General features: G+C 42.7%; 1 protein-coding gene across 4 annotated transcripts in view; it reads right to left on the reverse strand.

The window, feature by feature from the left end:
* Positions 1–697: 697 nt before the first annotated feature.
* Positions 698–13454, reverse strand: part of EXD2 (exonuclease 3'-5' domain containing 2) — a 49937-nt gene continuing 37180 nt past the window's right edge. For all 4 annotated transcript variants that reach the window (XM_033187616.1, XM_033187619.1, XM_033187618.1 and 1 more), the window contains 6 exons: positions 12993–13119; positions 8291–8622; positions 7163–7269; positions 6774–6909; positions 5379–5735; positions 698–2176 (listed from right to left, as the gene is read on the reverse strand). In XM_033187616.1, coding sequence (XP_033043507.1) covers positions 1960–2176; positions 5379–5735; positions 6774–6909; positions 7163–7269; positions 8291–8622; positions 12993–13119 — 1276 coding nt within the window. In that variant the 3' untranslated portion in view covers positions 698–1959. The remainder of the gene's footprint in view (positions 2177–5378; positions 5736–6773; positions 6910–7162; positions 7270–8290; positions 8623–12992; positions 13120–13454) is intronic.

Genomic DNA, 13454 nt, shown 5'->3' on the forward strand with positions numbered 1-13454 from the left:
TCTATTTTACTGTGCCTTACAGAAAGCTCCATGGGAAAACCCATTCCTTAGCACCTTAAATGTCCTTAAGTGTTTCTCACCTCTTAGCACGAGGATTAGAAGGAAAGAAAATGAAATCGCCCTACTCCCTGGTTTCAAAGGAAAAACTTTTCTTGCAAAGCTATCAAAATGACTTAAAATCAGGTATGCAAAATTTGAAACATAAGTCATGAGTCACGTTCAGTAACCAGTCACTTTTTTCCGCAAGAATGAATATAAAACAAATCTCTGAGTGCCCTCTTGTGGCAAGCCTGACTATTACCACAACCCAAGTACCAGCCTCTCCCCATCTATTTCCACAGCTCCACTCCTGGGCTCCGCATAACACAGCCACGAGGCAGAGACCCCATAATAACCCACTATAGTGAACGCACATTCCTCAAAGTGGCTGGTACTATTTGTTTTCAAGGATTTCTAGTTTAGATCCCAGAAATGCCTGAAGACAAATGGGAATGAAGGGTCAGAGGAGCAAGATGCAGGATGTGCACGTAGGTTCGTGGGCTGCTATTGATGGCCGATGGTGACTGTGTATGGTATATCCATGCACACATACCATGGCACTGCCAGGAGGCAGGGACCTGTAGGATAAATAGCCCCTTCCCTAGGAACACTTACCAGTTTTATAAAGTCGTGAAGTTTTACATTCACATCCAGTGAGCCTTGTGCTTACAAGAAGTTTTATTTATCAATTTTAGAGCAAACATCACCAACTTGGGCACAATTCCAAAATAGAGCTCTTGTTGGATTCTGGTCATAAAATTCTTTTTTAAGCTTGTTAAGATCTTATAAAATAAGAAAGTTTTCCTAATACTTTAGAAAAAATACTAATCATTAATAAGTTAATTTTATACTCAAAGTGACGGCCTAACATTTTGAAAGATGAAACAACACTCCTCTTTTGAACATCTAATGTATTAAGTAACCTCGTGTCCTAGGCTTCAGAGGAGACAGAGAAGTCCTCATATTGCAACCTGACCAGATGACTCTGGGAGTGAATTAAATGCTTAAAAGAGGTCAGTCTTGCAAATTCGATGAAGCACAGACTATAGGGAAACTGATACTGATTCGGATAAAAGATAACATTCCCCTCAGAAAGTGGTGAAGCTAAAAATCTTGCAGTTCTGGGGCAGGAGAAGTGCAACAAGCAGGCAACAAACAGCATGAAAGGAAAAGCTGAGTGAATTTCAAAGTTCTATTAGGAGATGGAGTTTGTGGTTCTTTCTGCCCCACCCTGGTCAAAGGCTCATTTCCAGAAAAGGATTTCTTCCAGTGATAGGGTGGAAGCATGTGGCAGGAATTTGCTGTTTGGTCCTGAATGTGTAAAGGAAAGCCTTTTCAAGTATGTGAAGTAGACTGAAGTGACCCAGATGGGATGGATCTCAATTACATGAGTTATGGGAGAGCATGAAGCCAAATAAATGATAATGATGATGTTGAACTGGGAAAATAAATTTGACTCCTTGCTCACTTCTCCAGCCTTTGGAAGAACTTTTTCTTCCCTCTTAACGGGACTGATATACTGGACAGCCCCTGTTAGAGATAAACTGAGGCACCAGACAAGGAAGAAATGCATTAAAAACATTTTTTGAAAGTCTTGACAAGTCACTTCTGGGAGAATTCTTCATTTTTCCTCTGCACAGGGATAGCAGAAGAGGGAGAGTAAAAATAAAGGCCAAGGCCTCTCTTGTCCACAAAAATAAGAGAGGATAAAAGACCCTGCCTGCTTAAAATCCAAAACCATAAACTCTCCTTCAAACAGTATCTTTGCTCCAGCAGAAGCATCCTAGGATTAGTCTAGGTTAGTATTCTGATTCGTGTCACCCAAGTTTTGACAATTAATGATGTATTAAAATGGGAAGAGGTGACTCTTCAACCTTGGCTCCAGCTTTCCACCTGTCCTAACCGGGAGGAAAGCAGCTATCACGACAGCTGGATGGGAAGATCTTCCCCGAATTTCCGGAGCAGCTTCTGATGGTTGTGGTCCACTGACCACTGCTGGGGCAGGTGCTTGGGCTGCATGGAGTCCAGGAAGTGCTGACGCCAGCGGCTCTCCAGCTGCATGAGGGAGCGCAGCCCACCCTGGCTGTGACACTGCACCACCTTCAGCCCATGAGGAACATAGTTTTCATTGGAGATTCTGCCAAGACACGAAAAACAAAGGTTCTGAGGGAAACAAGCACAGGATGGCCTCACAGCTTCAAATGCTGCAGGGCAAGGGTAAATGGGGAGGTTGAAGGACTCCTAACGGGTTACTTTGGTGTTTTCCAAACATCCTCTTTCTTATCTCTACCCTTTTTTATAGATTGAACATACAACTCACAATTCCAACAGAAGGTATTCCAGGGTTCTGAGCCCTACTGACAGGAAGGCCACTGCATAATGTTCAGCTCCCACGAGAGGGGCCCTACCATCCAGCTGATAATGGCTGAAGAATGCTGGTCTTCCATTTCTTCCAGGATTACCCAGTGACCAGTTCACCCCTCTTTTAAGTTGTTCATTCTGGGACACAGTATTTATATGAGGCTGTTAAATCAGCCCACATGTTACACTTTTTCACAACACAATTTAATAACTGAATGTAAAATGCAAGGTAGCATATTTCTTTAGAGCCTTCTTTCTCACAAAAAGATGCCAAGCCACAGTGGTGACAAGTGTTTTAATCACAGTGAAATGCTACCATGGTTGCTCAGTTGTGCAAATGGTGCCATTAAATGAGATGAATCCCTCCCTCCTTCCTAAGCAGAGTCCTTCAAAACTGCTCCAATGCCATGTGAATGGTGCTTTCACCTCCTGTGAATAAAGATGGCCTTCCTCAAGGAAGTACCCTGCCCACACACACTCTCCTCTCCCTACATTCATACCCCACTTTCAATCCTCCCTCCCAAGACACCCACCATCCCAGCAGTGTTGGTGTCTCTGGGTATCTGCAGACACTTTATTATTAATATTTAGCTCATGCACTTCCCACTAACTTGTCTGTCTCCAAACAACTGTTCTTCTCAGTCACAAGTCCAGCATTCATCTATCCAATTCAGCAAGATGAATTTGTTAGAAAAGTCTGTGGCTGAAAGGGGAGGTTTAGCTGCTTTAGAAAACATATTGGCAGCTGGGCGTGGTGGCTCATGCCTGTAATCCCAGCACTTTGGGAGGCCAAGGCGGGAGGATCACTTGAGGCCAGGAGTTTGAGACCAGCCGGACCAACGAGGTGAAACCCTGCCTCTACTAAAAATACAAAAATTAGCCGGGTGTGGTGGCACACACCTGTAATTCCAGCTACTTGGGAGGCTGAGGCAGGAGAATCGCTGGAACCCAGGAAGTGGAGGTTGCAGTGAGCCGAGATTGTGCTACTGCACTCCAGCCTGGGCAGCAACAGAGTGAGACTATCTCAAGAAAAAACAAAAAGAAAAGAAAAGAAAACATATTTGGAAATGGGTCAAAGTAGCCAGTCTCTCTAATTTGTAATATATATGACCTTGGCAAGTTACTTAACTGTAATCTCAGGGTATCCAACAAAAAACTTACAAAACAACATCTATTCTACAACCTCACAAAATAGCTATGGGGATAAAACTCTATAATTCTTTTAAAACTTGGAAAGATTTTTAAAATTTAAAATATAATAGCAGTTAACCAGTAAGAAATCTAAATCCTACTTTGTCGGGTTGTCATGAGAAACAATTAAGGAAATTTATGTGAAGTTTATTAGCTGGTTTGCTGCAAGATATAGTATATCTATAAATATCTGTTCAATAAATATTTGCAGTATCTGTAATAGATCAGTAGCATGAGTAAAAAAAAATTTTGTTTTCTAAAAAAATTAAATATTTGCTTATAATTAGAGTTACTTTTTAAGTTTTCAGTTAACAAAAACCCTATAGGCAACCAGCATCACTCTCAAGGTTTTGTGAACTTATCAGTTCCCTTATTTCAACTCCTAGTCCTGTTGGAAAAAGTGACAGTTGGGAGGCAGAACTGCACATGATAGCCCAGAGTTCTTACCATCTGAGCCATGTGCCCATTCATTTCTCATTTCAGAACACTACATTGTGTCACATGAATTCAACTATGTACTCATGGAGAAGGAGGGAGAAAGCAAGGAAGGAAAAAAGAGAAAAGTAATTTACATAGTAACAGCAATTCTGCTCAACATTCCATTCAGTGGGCCGATACCCTGGAGTGCAGGTGAGATAGGAACTATGAATTCATTAGTCACAGTTCTCACAGACCTGTATAAAGTCAAAGACACAAAACCACACATAGAATTGGCCCTCCATCTTTGTGGGTTCTGCATCTGTGGATTCAAACCTCAGATCAAAACGACTTAGGGCTAGGCACAGTGGCTCATGCCTGTAATCCCAGTTCTTTGGGAGGCCAAGGCAGGTGGATTGCTTGAGGTCAGGAATCTGAGACCAGCCTGGGCAGCCTGGTGAAACCCCATCTCTACAAAAAATACAAAGATTAGCTGGGTATGGTGGTGCATGCTTGTAGTCCCAGCTACTTGGGAGGCTGAGGTGAGAGGATCACTTGAGCCTGGGAGGTGGAAGTTACAGTGAGCCAAGAGAGTGCTACTGCACTCCAGCCTGGGTGACAGAGCTATCTCAAAAAAAAACAAAAAAACACACACACACACACAAAACTATTTGGAAAAAAAAAAACTATCTGTACTATCTGTACTGAACATATACAGACTTTTTTCTCATTACTTCATAAACAATAAAATATAAAAACTATTTACATAGCATTTGCATTGTATTCGGTATTATAAGTAATTTACAGGTGATTGAAAGTATACAGGAGAATGTGTGTAGGATATATGCAAATGCTATGCCATTGTATATCAGGCACTTAAGCATTGGTGGATTTTGGTATTCAAGGGAGGTCCTGGAACCAATCCTCGATGGTTACTGAGGGGTGAATGTACTGTATCTCATGGGGAACTTCAGAACTTTGAGGGTATTATTGGACTATTACTTCATCTCATGAGCTGGCATGAGGATTTACGTCTGCATAGAAAGTGTAAGATGCAGCTCCACCACAACTGCACTTTCATGCTAATCACAGAAATGACTGAACTTAAGTGTATGATCTTAAAAAAGGTCAAAGATAGGGACCTCACAAAAAGCAAGTTTCCTATGGAAAGGAAATCCTCAAGTAGATTGTTCTATTCCATTTCTAAGGTATCTTAAACTACTAGCCACCTACTAGGTGAAGCATGAGGCTAGGCACTGTGCCTAAGCAGCCAATGCCCCCTCCCCGGCAAGCATTCTCACTAAGTAATGAGGATTAATGTCCCTGGTACATCCCGCACTCCCTTCTCTGACCAGAACTGTGCTTTGTACCTGGTCTCCAGGCTGGCAGCCTCTTGAAGCATCTCCTCTGTGACCGTGTCTGTGTTATAAAACTCTCTGAGTGCTTGCAGCAGCTCCTCCTTTCGATGAGCAGGCAGGCTCTCTGCGTTGAGTAGGGCCCTGGCCCCAGAACGCACCTGCCGACGCTCAGGATCTTCCAGCAGGCGCAAGCCCTCCTCAGAGCCAATGGGGGCCTGGAATTCCTTGGCCAGCTGTTGCTTCAGATGGTTGTCATAGTAGTTGGAAATGGCATGGCAGGAAGTGCAGAGCAGCAGCACATCGTGGGAGTTGTGGTCCTTCATCTCGATGGGGAAGTGCTTCCGGTACTCATGTGGAATCACGTTCTTCCTGGAACAAGCCCAGCCAGAAAGCAGCGCTCATGAGTGTATGACAGAGCACATGGGAAGACAGCAGACAGGCTACTGGGGTTCTAATTGGGGCCTAACCATGACTGGGAAGCCTTGGGCACCACCGCCCAACACAGATCACAAAAAAGCAGTATCACCTATTCCACTCTCAGCCCATCTATGTCTTAGCTTCCTCTCTCCTGCAAGTAAGTACAGATCACCTGCTGTGGGCTTCAATGGAGGGCCAGTGTAGCAAGAGGTTAATAACAACCTCTGAGAGGGCTGCGCTCCCAGAAGGGAAAGTCTCAGAGAACTGAAAAGATTCTCTAATGGCCTTTTGACACCTGGACAACAACTCTCTCAAGAAGGCCTAGGAACCTGAAAAAGCCAGTTTCCTCCATCTGAGAAGCAAATACCTTACTCCATTTCCTCGCTTCACCAGGGTCCATCACTATTTTCTAAGGAGAACTAAGCTCTCAGGAAAAACTCTTGGCAGCAATGACTTTGTCTCACTTTGCAGGGGAGAAAGGAGGAAAGTGAGTGACTCCACAGAAGCCAGGGAGAAAGCCCAAGTGTCTGGGCACTCAGGTGTAGTTGGCAGCCTCACTCTCATGGTGCAGGGACCCTGATGTGAAACAGTATTACAGCACAGGGCAGGCTTCAGGACATCTGGATACTCCACGAACAAAACCAGGGCTCAAAAAGCTGGTGAGCCAGTCAAGAGAGGATGAGAACAACACAGCTTCTGAAGGAACTGGTTTTCAGTCTTTCATGAGCAAAAGGGAACCGCTTTCCACATGACAGACCATTACTGAGCATAGTGTTGCACTCCAGAAGCTGAGAAATGGCTCAGGAGGCATAAGGGCCACTATAGCAAGGGCAGCAGAATACCAGAGCTCTTGGGGAAGCTGCATGCCAGGGATAAGCCTCTCAGCCAAAGTGGACAGACTCAGCCACAGCCCCCAAAGGCTCCGCATATGGCTACAAAAGCAATTTCCATCTGCCACAGACAACCAGGGTGGCCCAATGCCACACTCACCGAATGTAGGAGTCTCTCTTGCCACACACTACACACAGGTTCTCTTTAACCATCAAGTAATAGTCTCCAGGAGATTCGGGCCTTCCTGCAGGTTCAAACCGTAGCTTCACCACAAAGGGCTCTTCACTCACCAGCTCTTAAGAGAAGAGACATCAGTGTTTGACTGTTCCCCTGCCCCCACCACCATGCCCAAGAAGCAGCACTACCTTCACTGTTCTCTGCTATGGCCTGGCAGAGAACAAGATTTCTGGGTTGTGCCTACCCAGTCCCATGCATCTCAAGGTCTCTCTGCCTTCCTCCATCCCTCCCTCTTCCTTATCTCACTCCCCACTCCTGCCAGCATCCAAAGCACCTAATTAGAGATAAACAAGGACAGCTGAATCTCATACCACCAATGCCTTTGTCCAGGTACCACTGAGCTTTTCTTCTATCACAAGTGCAGAGGGGCTGTCCATCAGGAGCATGGAGAAAGCAGTTATCATAAAGAGGTGATTTTCTGTGGGGAAAGGAAAGAGAAATCTCAAACCGAAAGCTAACTGTGGGTCAAAATGTCTGTTGCTTTCCCATGCTCTCTTCTGAGTGACTCAAACTATTCTCAACACTAAGCACTAAGGTCAAACACACCACTATGGAAAAAACAAACAGAGTGAGAAACCATGTTTAATCCTCACCTGCATTGGGCTAGGAAACAGACCTAAAAATGAATTAGTTTATGCCTTTAGTTTTTAAACTTATGGATTAGGACATTAGGGAGTGTGTCGGGTGGTTTACACACAGCTCTTCTGTGAATGCAAAAAAGAACCAAGCAACAAGAAAATTGCCAAATCACTGGGTGAAACAAAGTAAATTAAAAATTTTAAAGTTGAAGCCAAAGTAATGAGGGCCATGTGGATTTACTTCTAACTCACACGCAATAACACTTCCTTCAATTTAATCATCCAATTAATTCCTAAAGGCATTTTGCTACAGGGACCAAATTTATGCTCCAAAGTACTTATTAGTCATCTTCCTACAACAGAGGAGTAAGTTATACAGGAAATTTTTCATTGGCTAGAGAGTAACATTTTCTTGGAGCTCGATGTCATTCTAAATAATCAATTAACATATGAACAAGAAATCAGATGATGCATTTCTCCTGAAAAGTATGAGGCACTACGTGTTATTTATTTTTGCAGCTAGCCTGAAACAAGGAAGGAATGATAATTATACCCCCATTTACAGTTGGAGAAGTTAAGGCCTAAGGTCACATCAGGGTCAATGACAGAACTAAGCTAAGCTTTCCTCATTTCCACTCCAACTGCCAAAAAATAAAAAAGTAAAAGAGGGGAAAAGGAGAAAAATACATAAATAAAGCAAAGGAGAGTCCAAACGTCTCTGATGGAAAGAAAAAGCAAGATTAACCCCTGGAGAGCTGCTGCTCCCCTACTACAAGCCTTCTCCCTAGACCCAAGGGAAGCACCACACTCTTCGCTAAGGCTGGGACTGACTCTTTACTAGACAGGGAGTGACTCAGTTACCTGGCAGAATAGCCCACCCCTAGGGGCTTTCTTTTATGTTTTCTGGGGTCTCTCCCTTGGTGGTTGCCTGGCACCATCCCATCCATCTTAGACTTCTTATGTTTTGGCTTCTGCTGAGATTCTGTTGCTTCCCCATTAACCTCTTCTCCCAATCTGCTCATTCCTTTGCTTCGAAATGGGATGTCGACCACACCCTGGCATTTTTCCAAGACTTTTCTCCAGCTACTGTGGTCATCGTTGTTTTCTCCAGGTGAATTCCTAGAGAAAGGGTATCCAAGAAGATGAAGAAAGAGAGCCACTGAAATCTGGGCATCCCTGGCAGCATAAATTACCTGAAGAGAAAAGTCAGAGATCAGTGGAATCTGGAAGGCAAACCAGAGAGAGCAACTTCAAAGTCAATCACAAAGAAATAGATAGCTCTTAGGATCCTAATTCAAAATGTACGACAACCTGGGCACCATATACTTCCTTAAAACTTTTTATTATAAAAATTTTCAAACTATACAAAAGTAAATTGAATAGCATGATTAACTTCATGTTCGCTATGTTTTTAACTAAAATAGCTAAGAGAATACTCTAAATGCTGGAAAATCCTCACCTATATAAATCAGTGAAGTTTCTATCTGCTACCAAATTGCTGGACAGATTTCTCTCAACTTTGGGGGAAGGGTAGTTAACAAAGGCCTGATAACTAGTACATGAAATTCACTTTGGAGGCAGTCATCCTCTGGAATAGCTGAAATCATGATTCATTAAGAGGTCTGTGTGACTGTCAATCAGAAATGACCTGCCATATCCATTAATAAGATATTGAAAACAAAGAAAACAAATAGGTTTCAAACATGGGCCTCAAATCAAAGTCACAGGGCCCATTCCTGGAATTTATTTATTTAATAGTAGTAAGTCTTTCTCCTAAGCAACTAGTGATACGCAAGCTAGTCATAAAGAAAAGTACTATGGGCCAGGCACAGTGGCTCACACCTTTAATCCCAGCACTTTGGGAGGCCAAAGCGAGTGGATCACCTGAGGTCAGGAGTTCGAAACCAGCCTGGCCAACATGGTGAAACCCTGTCTCTACTAAAAATACAAAAAATTAGCTGGGTGTGGTGGCGGACACCTGTAAACCCAGCTACTCGGGAGGCTAAGGCAGGAGAATCGCTTGAACCAAGGAGGCGAAGGTTGCAGTGAGCTGAGACCGCGCCACTGCACTCCAGCCTGGGAGACAGAGCAAGACTCCATCTCAAAAAAAAAAAAAAAAAAAAAGGAAAAGTACTGTGGTCAAAACTAAAATTCCACTGGGCACGGTGGCTCATGCCTGTAATCCCAACACTTTGGGAAGCTGAGGCAGGCGGATCACCTGAGGTCAGGAATTCGAGACCAGCATAGCCAACACAGGGAAACCTTGTCTCTACTAAAAATACAAAAAATTAGCTGGGCACAGTGGCACCTGTCATCCCATCTACTCGGAAGGCCGAGGTAGGAGAATCGCTTGAACCTGGGGCTTGAACCCAGGAGGCAGAGGTTGCAGTGAGCTGAGATTGCACCACTGCACTCCAGCCTGAGCGACAGAGTGAGACTCCATCTCAAAAAAAATAAAATAAATAAAATTTTTAAAAACTAAAATTAACAGGTTTTCCCAACAAAAAGTATAAGGACTTTAAAATTCTATTACTTCACCTTTAATAACCAAGCCAGTGAATAATTCTATTAGTAAGGATCATTTATACTTTTAGAGTAAAACAAGTTTGGATAAAATTTTCCACCTAGATCCAACAATCTACATATCTATTAGCAGACTATTTCCCGCAGAAGAATGTGTGCTTGAATGCAAAGACTTCAGAGTTCTCTTTAACACATTATTTTCTAATGATAAAGAAACAAATGGTACTAGGATGACTGGAGGTCCACATGAAAAAGAGTGAATGTGGACCCCTACCTCACAAGACACACAAAAATTAACTCAAAATGGATCACAAATTTAAATGCAAGAGCTAAAACTATATGACTTTTAGAAGAAAACATAGGAGCCAATCGTCATGACCTTGGGTGAGGCAATGATTTATTGACTGTGACACCAAAAGCATAAGCAATTAAAAGAAGAGATTTTTAAAAAGAAACTGATAACTGGAGCTCATCAAAATTAAAAACTATTGTGCTTCAAACAAATAATGGGAGAAAATACTTTATAGATCATCTATTGGAAAAGGATCTAGAATATACAAAGAATTCCTAAAACTCAAAAATAAAATAACAAACGACCCGATTAAAACATGGGCAAAGGATATGTATGAATACACATTTCTCCACGGAAGATACACAAATGGCCAATACGCACATGAACAGACGTCCAGCATCATTACTCATGAGGGAAATGTAAATCAAAACCACAATGAAATACCACTTCATACCTACTAGGATGGCTCTAATGGAAAAGACTGACAATAACAAATGTCAGGAAGGATGTAGAACACCGGCACCCTCATACACTGCTGGTGGGAATACAAAATGGTGTAGCTACTTTGGAAACCAGTTAACATTTCTCAAGGATGAACAAGTGGTAACTGACTCAGCAAACAAGGTTGAAACTAGGCCTATGCAAGTGGTATGGCAAAAAGCCTAAGTTCTAATGGGTTTAAGCCACAGAACCAGGAAAGCATGAGGACTGGAGACACCAGGTATCTGTGAAGGCAAGGGTGAAAACAGAAGGATAAGGTGAAATCTCCATAGAGAACACTTACACTCTGCTCTCCTCCTTTACAGCACAGGGCCAGACAACTATCCCTCCCCTAGCCCAAAAGACAGTAAAAGTTTAAATCATATAATGGTTAAACCACAGAGGATCTGGACCTGGTAATACCACTCACAACTGAAGGGAGGGACGAAATGTCACCTGAAGAAAGGGGGATTAAGGGAGAGATTACACACTGAATGTTAAGACCACTGGCGCCTTTCCCCCATTCAGTGACTGGAATATAGGTAGTGGGGCTTACGCTTCTTGAATAGAATACTAGAAGATTCATCTCTGGAGAAACTAAGTCACCTGAGAGAAAAGACACGGTTACTGACATTTTTTTTTTTTACTTCTCATGCTCCCTTTCTCAAGAAGCTGTTATGAACGTACTCCGCCAAAGCAAGAAAGGAAAAAGACGTGGAATTTAAAAAACAGAGGATCTACTATGAAAGAGAGAGGTGAAGGGAATTCCAGGCTGATGGTAAATGCAAATTCCAGGAGGAGAGTTGGGCAGCAGGCCTAGAGTGCAGTCCGTCCTGGGAGGAGCCAGATGAGAGAGGGCTCTAGGAAAGAAGGCTCCAAGGGAAAATGAAACAAGTGACCTGATGGGTGTCTGAACCAGCCCAGAGGAGATCCATAGTTCTGGTAAGGAGTCTGGGGTGGAAACAATAGGTACATGGACACTATGCAAACAAAATACTAATTATTAATCCTGGAAATAAAAGTAACTGCAGTTTACTATGTGACTCAGCTATAAATAATATAAATACTGGATATTAACCTGATAAAAATGATGATTTGCCTAAATTGGAAGGATGGGGAAGAGAAGTATTTGTCTAGGGGCAGGGGAGCTGCAAGAGTACTAAACCATATCTTCCATAGTATGAAGTCAAAAGATAATATATATAGATAAGGAAGAATAACGCATGCATGTAATTTAGAAGTATAATGATAATTACCAGAAAGAAATGAAAGTGGCTGCCTCTGAGGAGAAGAAGGAAGAAGGATTAGGAATGGGGAAAGGTAATACAGGGAACTATTTACTGCTTCTGAAAATAAGTTATAACTCCTACACACTTATAACACTATGTTTTTTTTAAAATTATGCATTTGTATTCATAAAAAAAAAATCCCTTTTTCTGAAATGCCCAACATATAGTAAAAGGTCAAAAAAATCAGGACTCTTGACCGGGTGCAGTGGCTCACACCTGGAAGCTGAGGTGGGCGGATCATTTGAGGTCAGGAGTTTGAGACCAGCCTGACCAACGTGGTGAAACCCCATCTCTACTAAAAATACAAAAAAAATTAGCCGGGCGTGGTGGTGCACGTCTGTAATCTCTGAGGCAGGAGAATTGCTTTAATCCAGGAGGCAGAGGTTGCAGTGAGCCAAGATCGTACCACTGTACTCCAGCTTGGGTAACAGAGTGAGACTCCATCTCAAAAATGAAACAACAGCAGGACTCTTATCTTTTATTTAAGTGATTATTTTATTGTAGACCAGTTAACTGGATTATCACCGGAGAATGAATCCATTTTAAGGCATCTCCATGCAATACTTATACTATATTTGAGAATTTTAATTTTGTTTTTTTTTTTTTTGAGACGGAGTTGCGCTCTGTGGCCCAGGCTGGAGTGCAGTGGCGCGATCTCTGCGGACTGCAAGCTCCGCCTCCCGGGTTTACTTACGCCATTCTCCTGCCTCAGCCTTCCAAGTAGCTGGGACTAAAGGCACCCGCCACCACGCCAGGCTAATTTTTTATATTTTTAGTAGAGACGGGGTTTCACCGTGTTAGCTAGGATGGTCTTGATCTCCTGACCTCGTGATCTGCCCGTCTCGGACTCCCAAAGTGCTGGGATTACAGGTGTGAGCCACCGCGCCCGGCTGCGCCTGGCCGAGAATTTTAATTTTATAAACAGTTATACTTCAGAAACAATGACCTTCCATTCTTCAACTACTCTGATAAGAAGTACCTGGTCCTCTGTAAGAGTCTCAGCATCCCAGTTGCTGCAACGAAGTAGAAGGGACTTGTCAAGGGGAAAGTTCAAAACAGTCTCAGCGAGGGATTTCAGGCTAAGCCCATTACAGAGCAAATTGTTTCTAAAAGAAATAAATAAATAAAACCATGCATCAGAAATGGGCAAAGGACATGAACAAGAAAATCAAAAGAGACATATAAATAGCCAATAAACAGAGATAACATACTCAATCTCACTAGACATCAAAGAAAATGATAATTTATCTATTTGTGAAACACTTTATAAATCCTTTCTGTACTTTAACTCATTTAATACTCACACCAACCCCGAGAGGTGGCTACATTATCATCTCTACTTTACAGATGAGGAAACTGAGGAACAGAGAGGCTTAGTACTGTGCCAAAGGTCATACAGCTGGCAAGTGGCAGCCCTGAGACTCCTACCCATGCAGTCTGC

The sequence above is a fragment of the Trachypithecus francoisi genome, unplaced genomic scaffold, assembly GCF_009764315.1.
Source record: "Trachypithecus francoisi isolate TF-2019V2 unplaced genomic scaffold, Tfra_2.0 Lachesis_group3, whole genome shotgun sequence".
NCBI classification, from domain to species: domain Eukaryota; kingdom Metazoa; phylum Chordata; class Mammalia; order Primates; family Cercopithecidae; genus Trachypithecus; species Trachypithecus francoisi.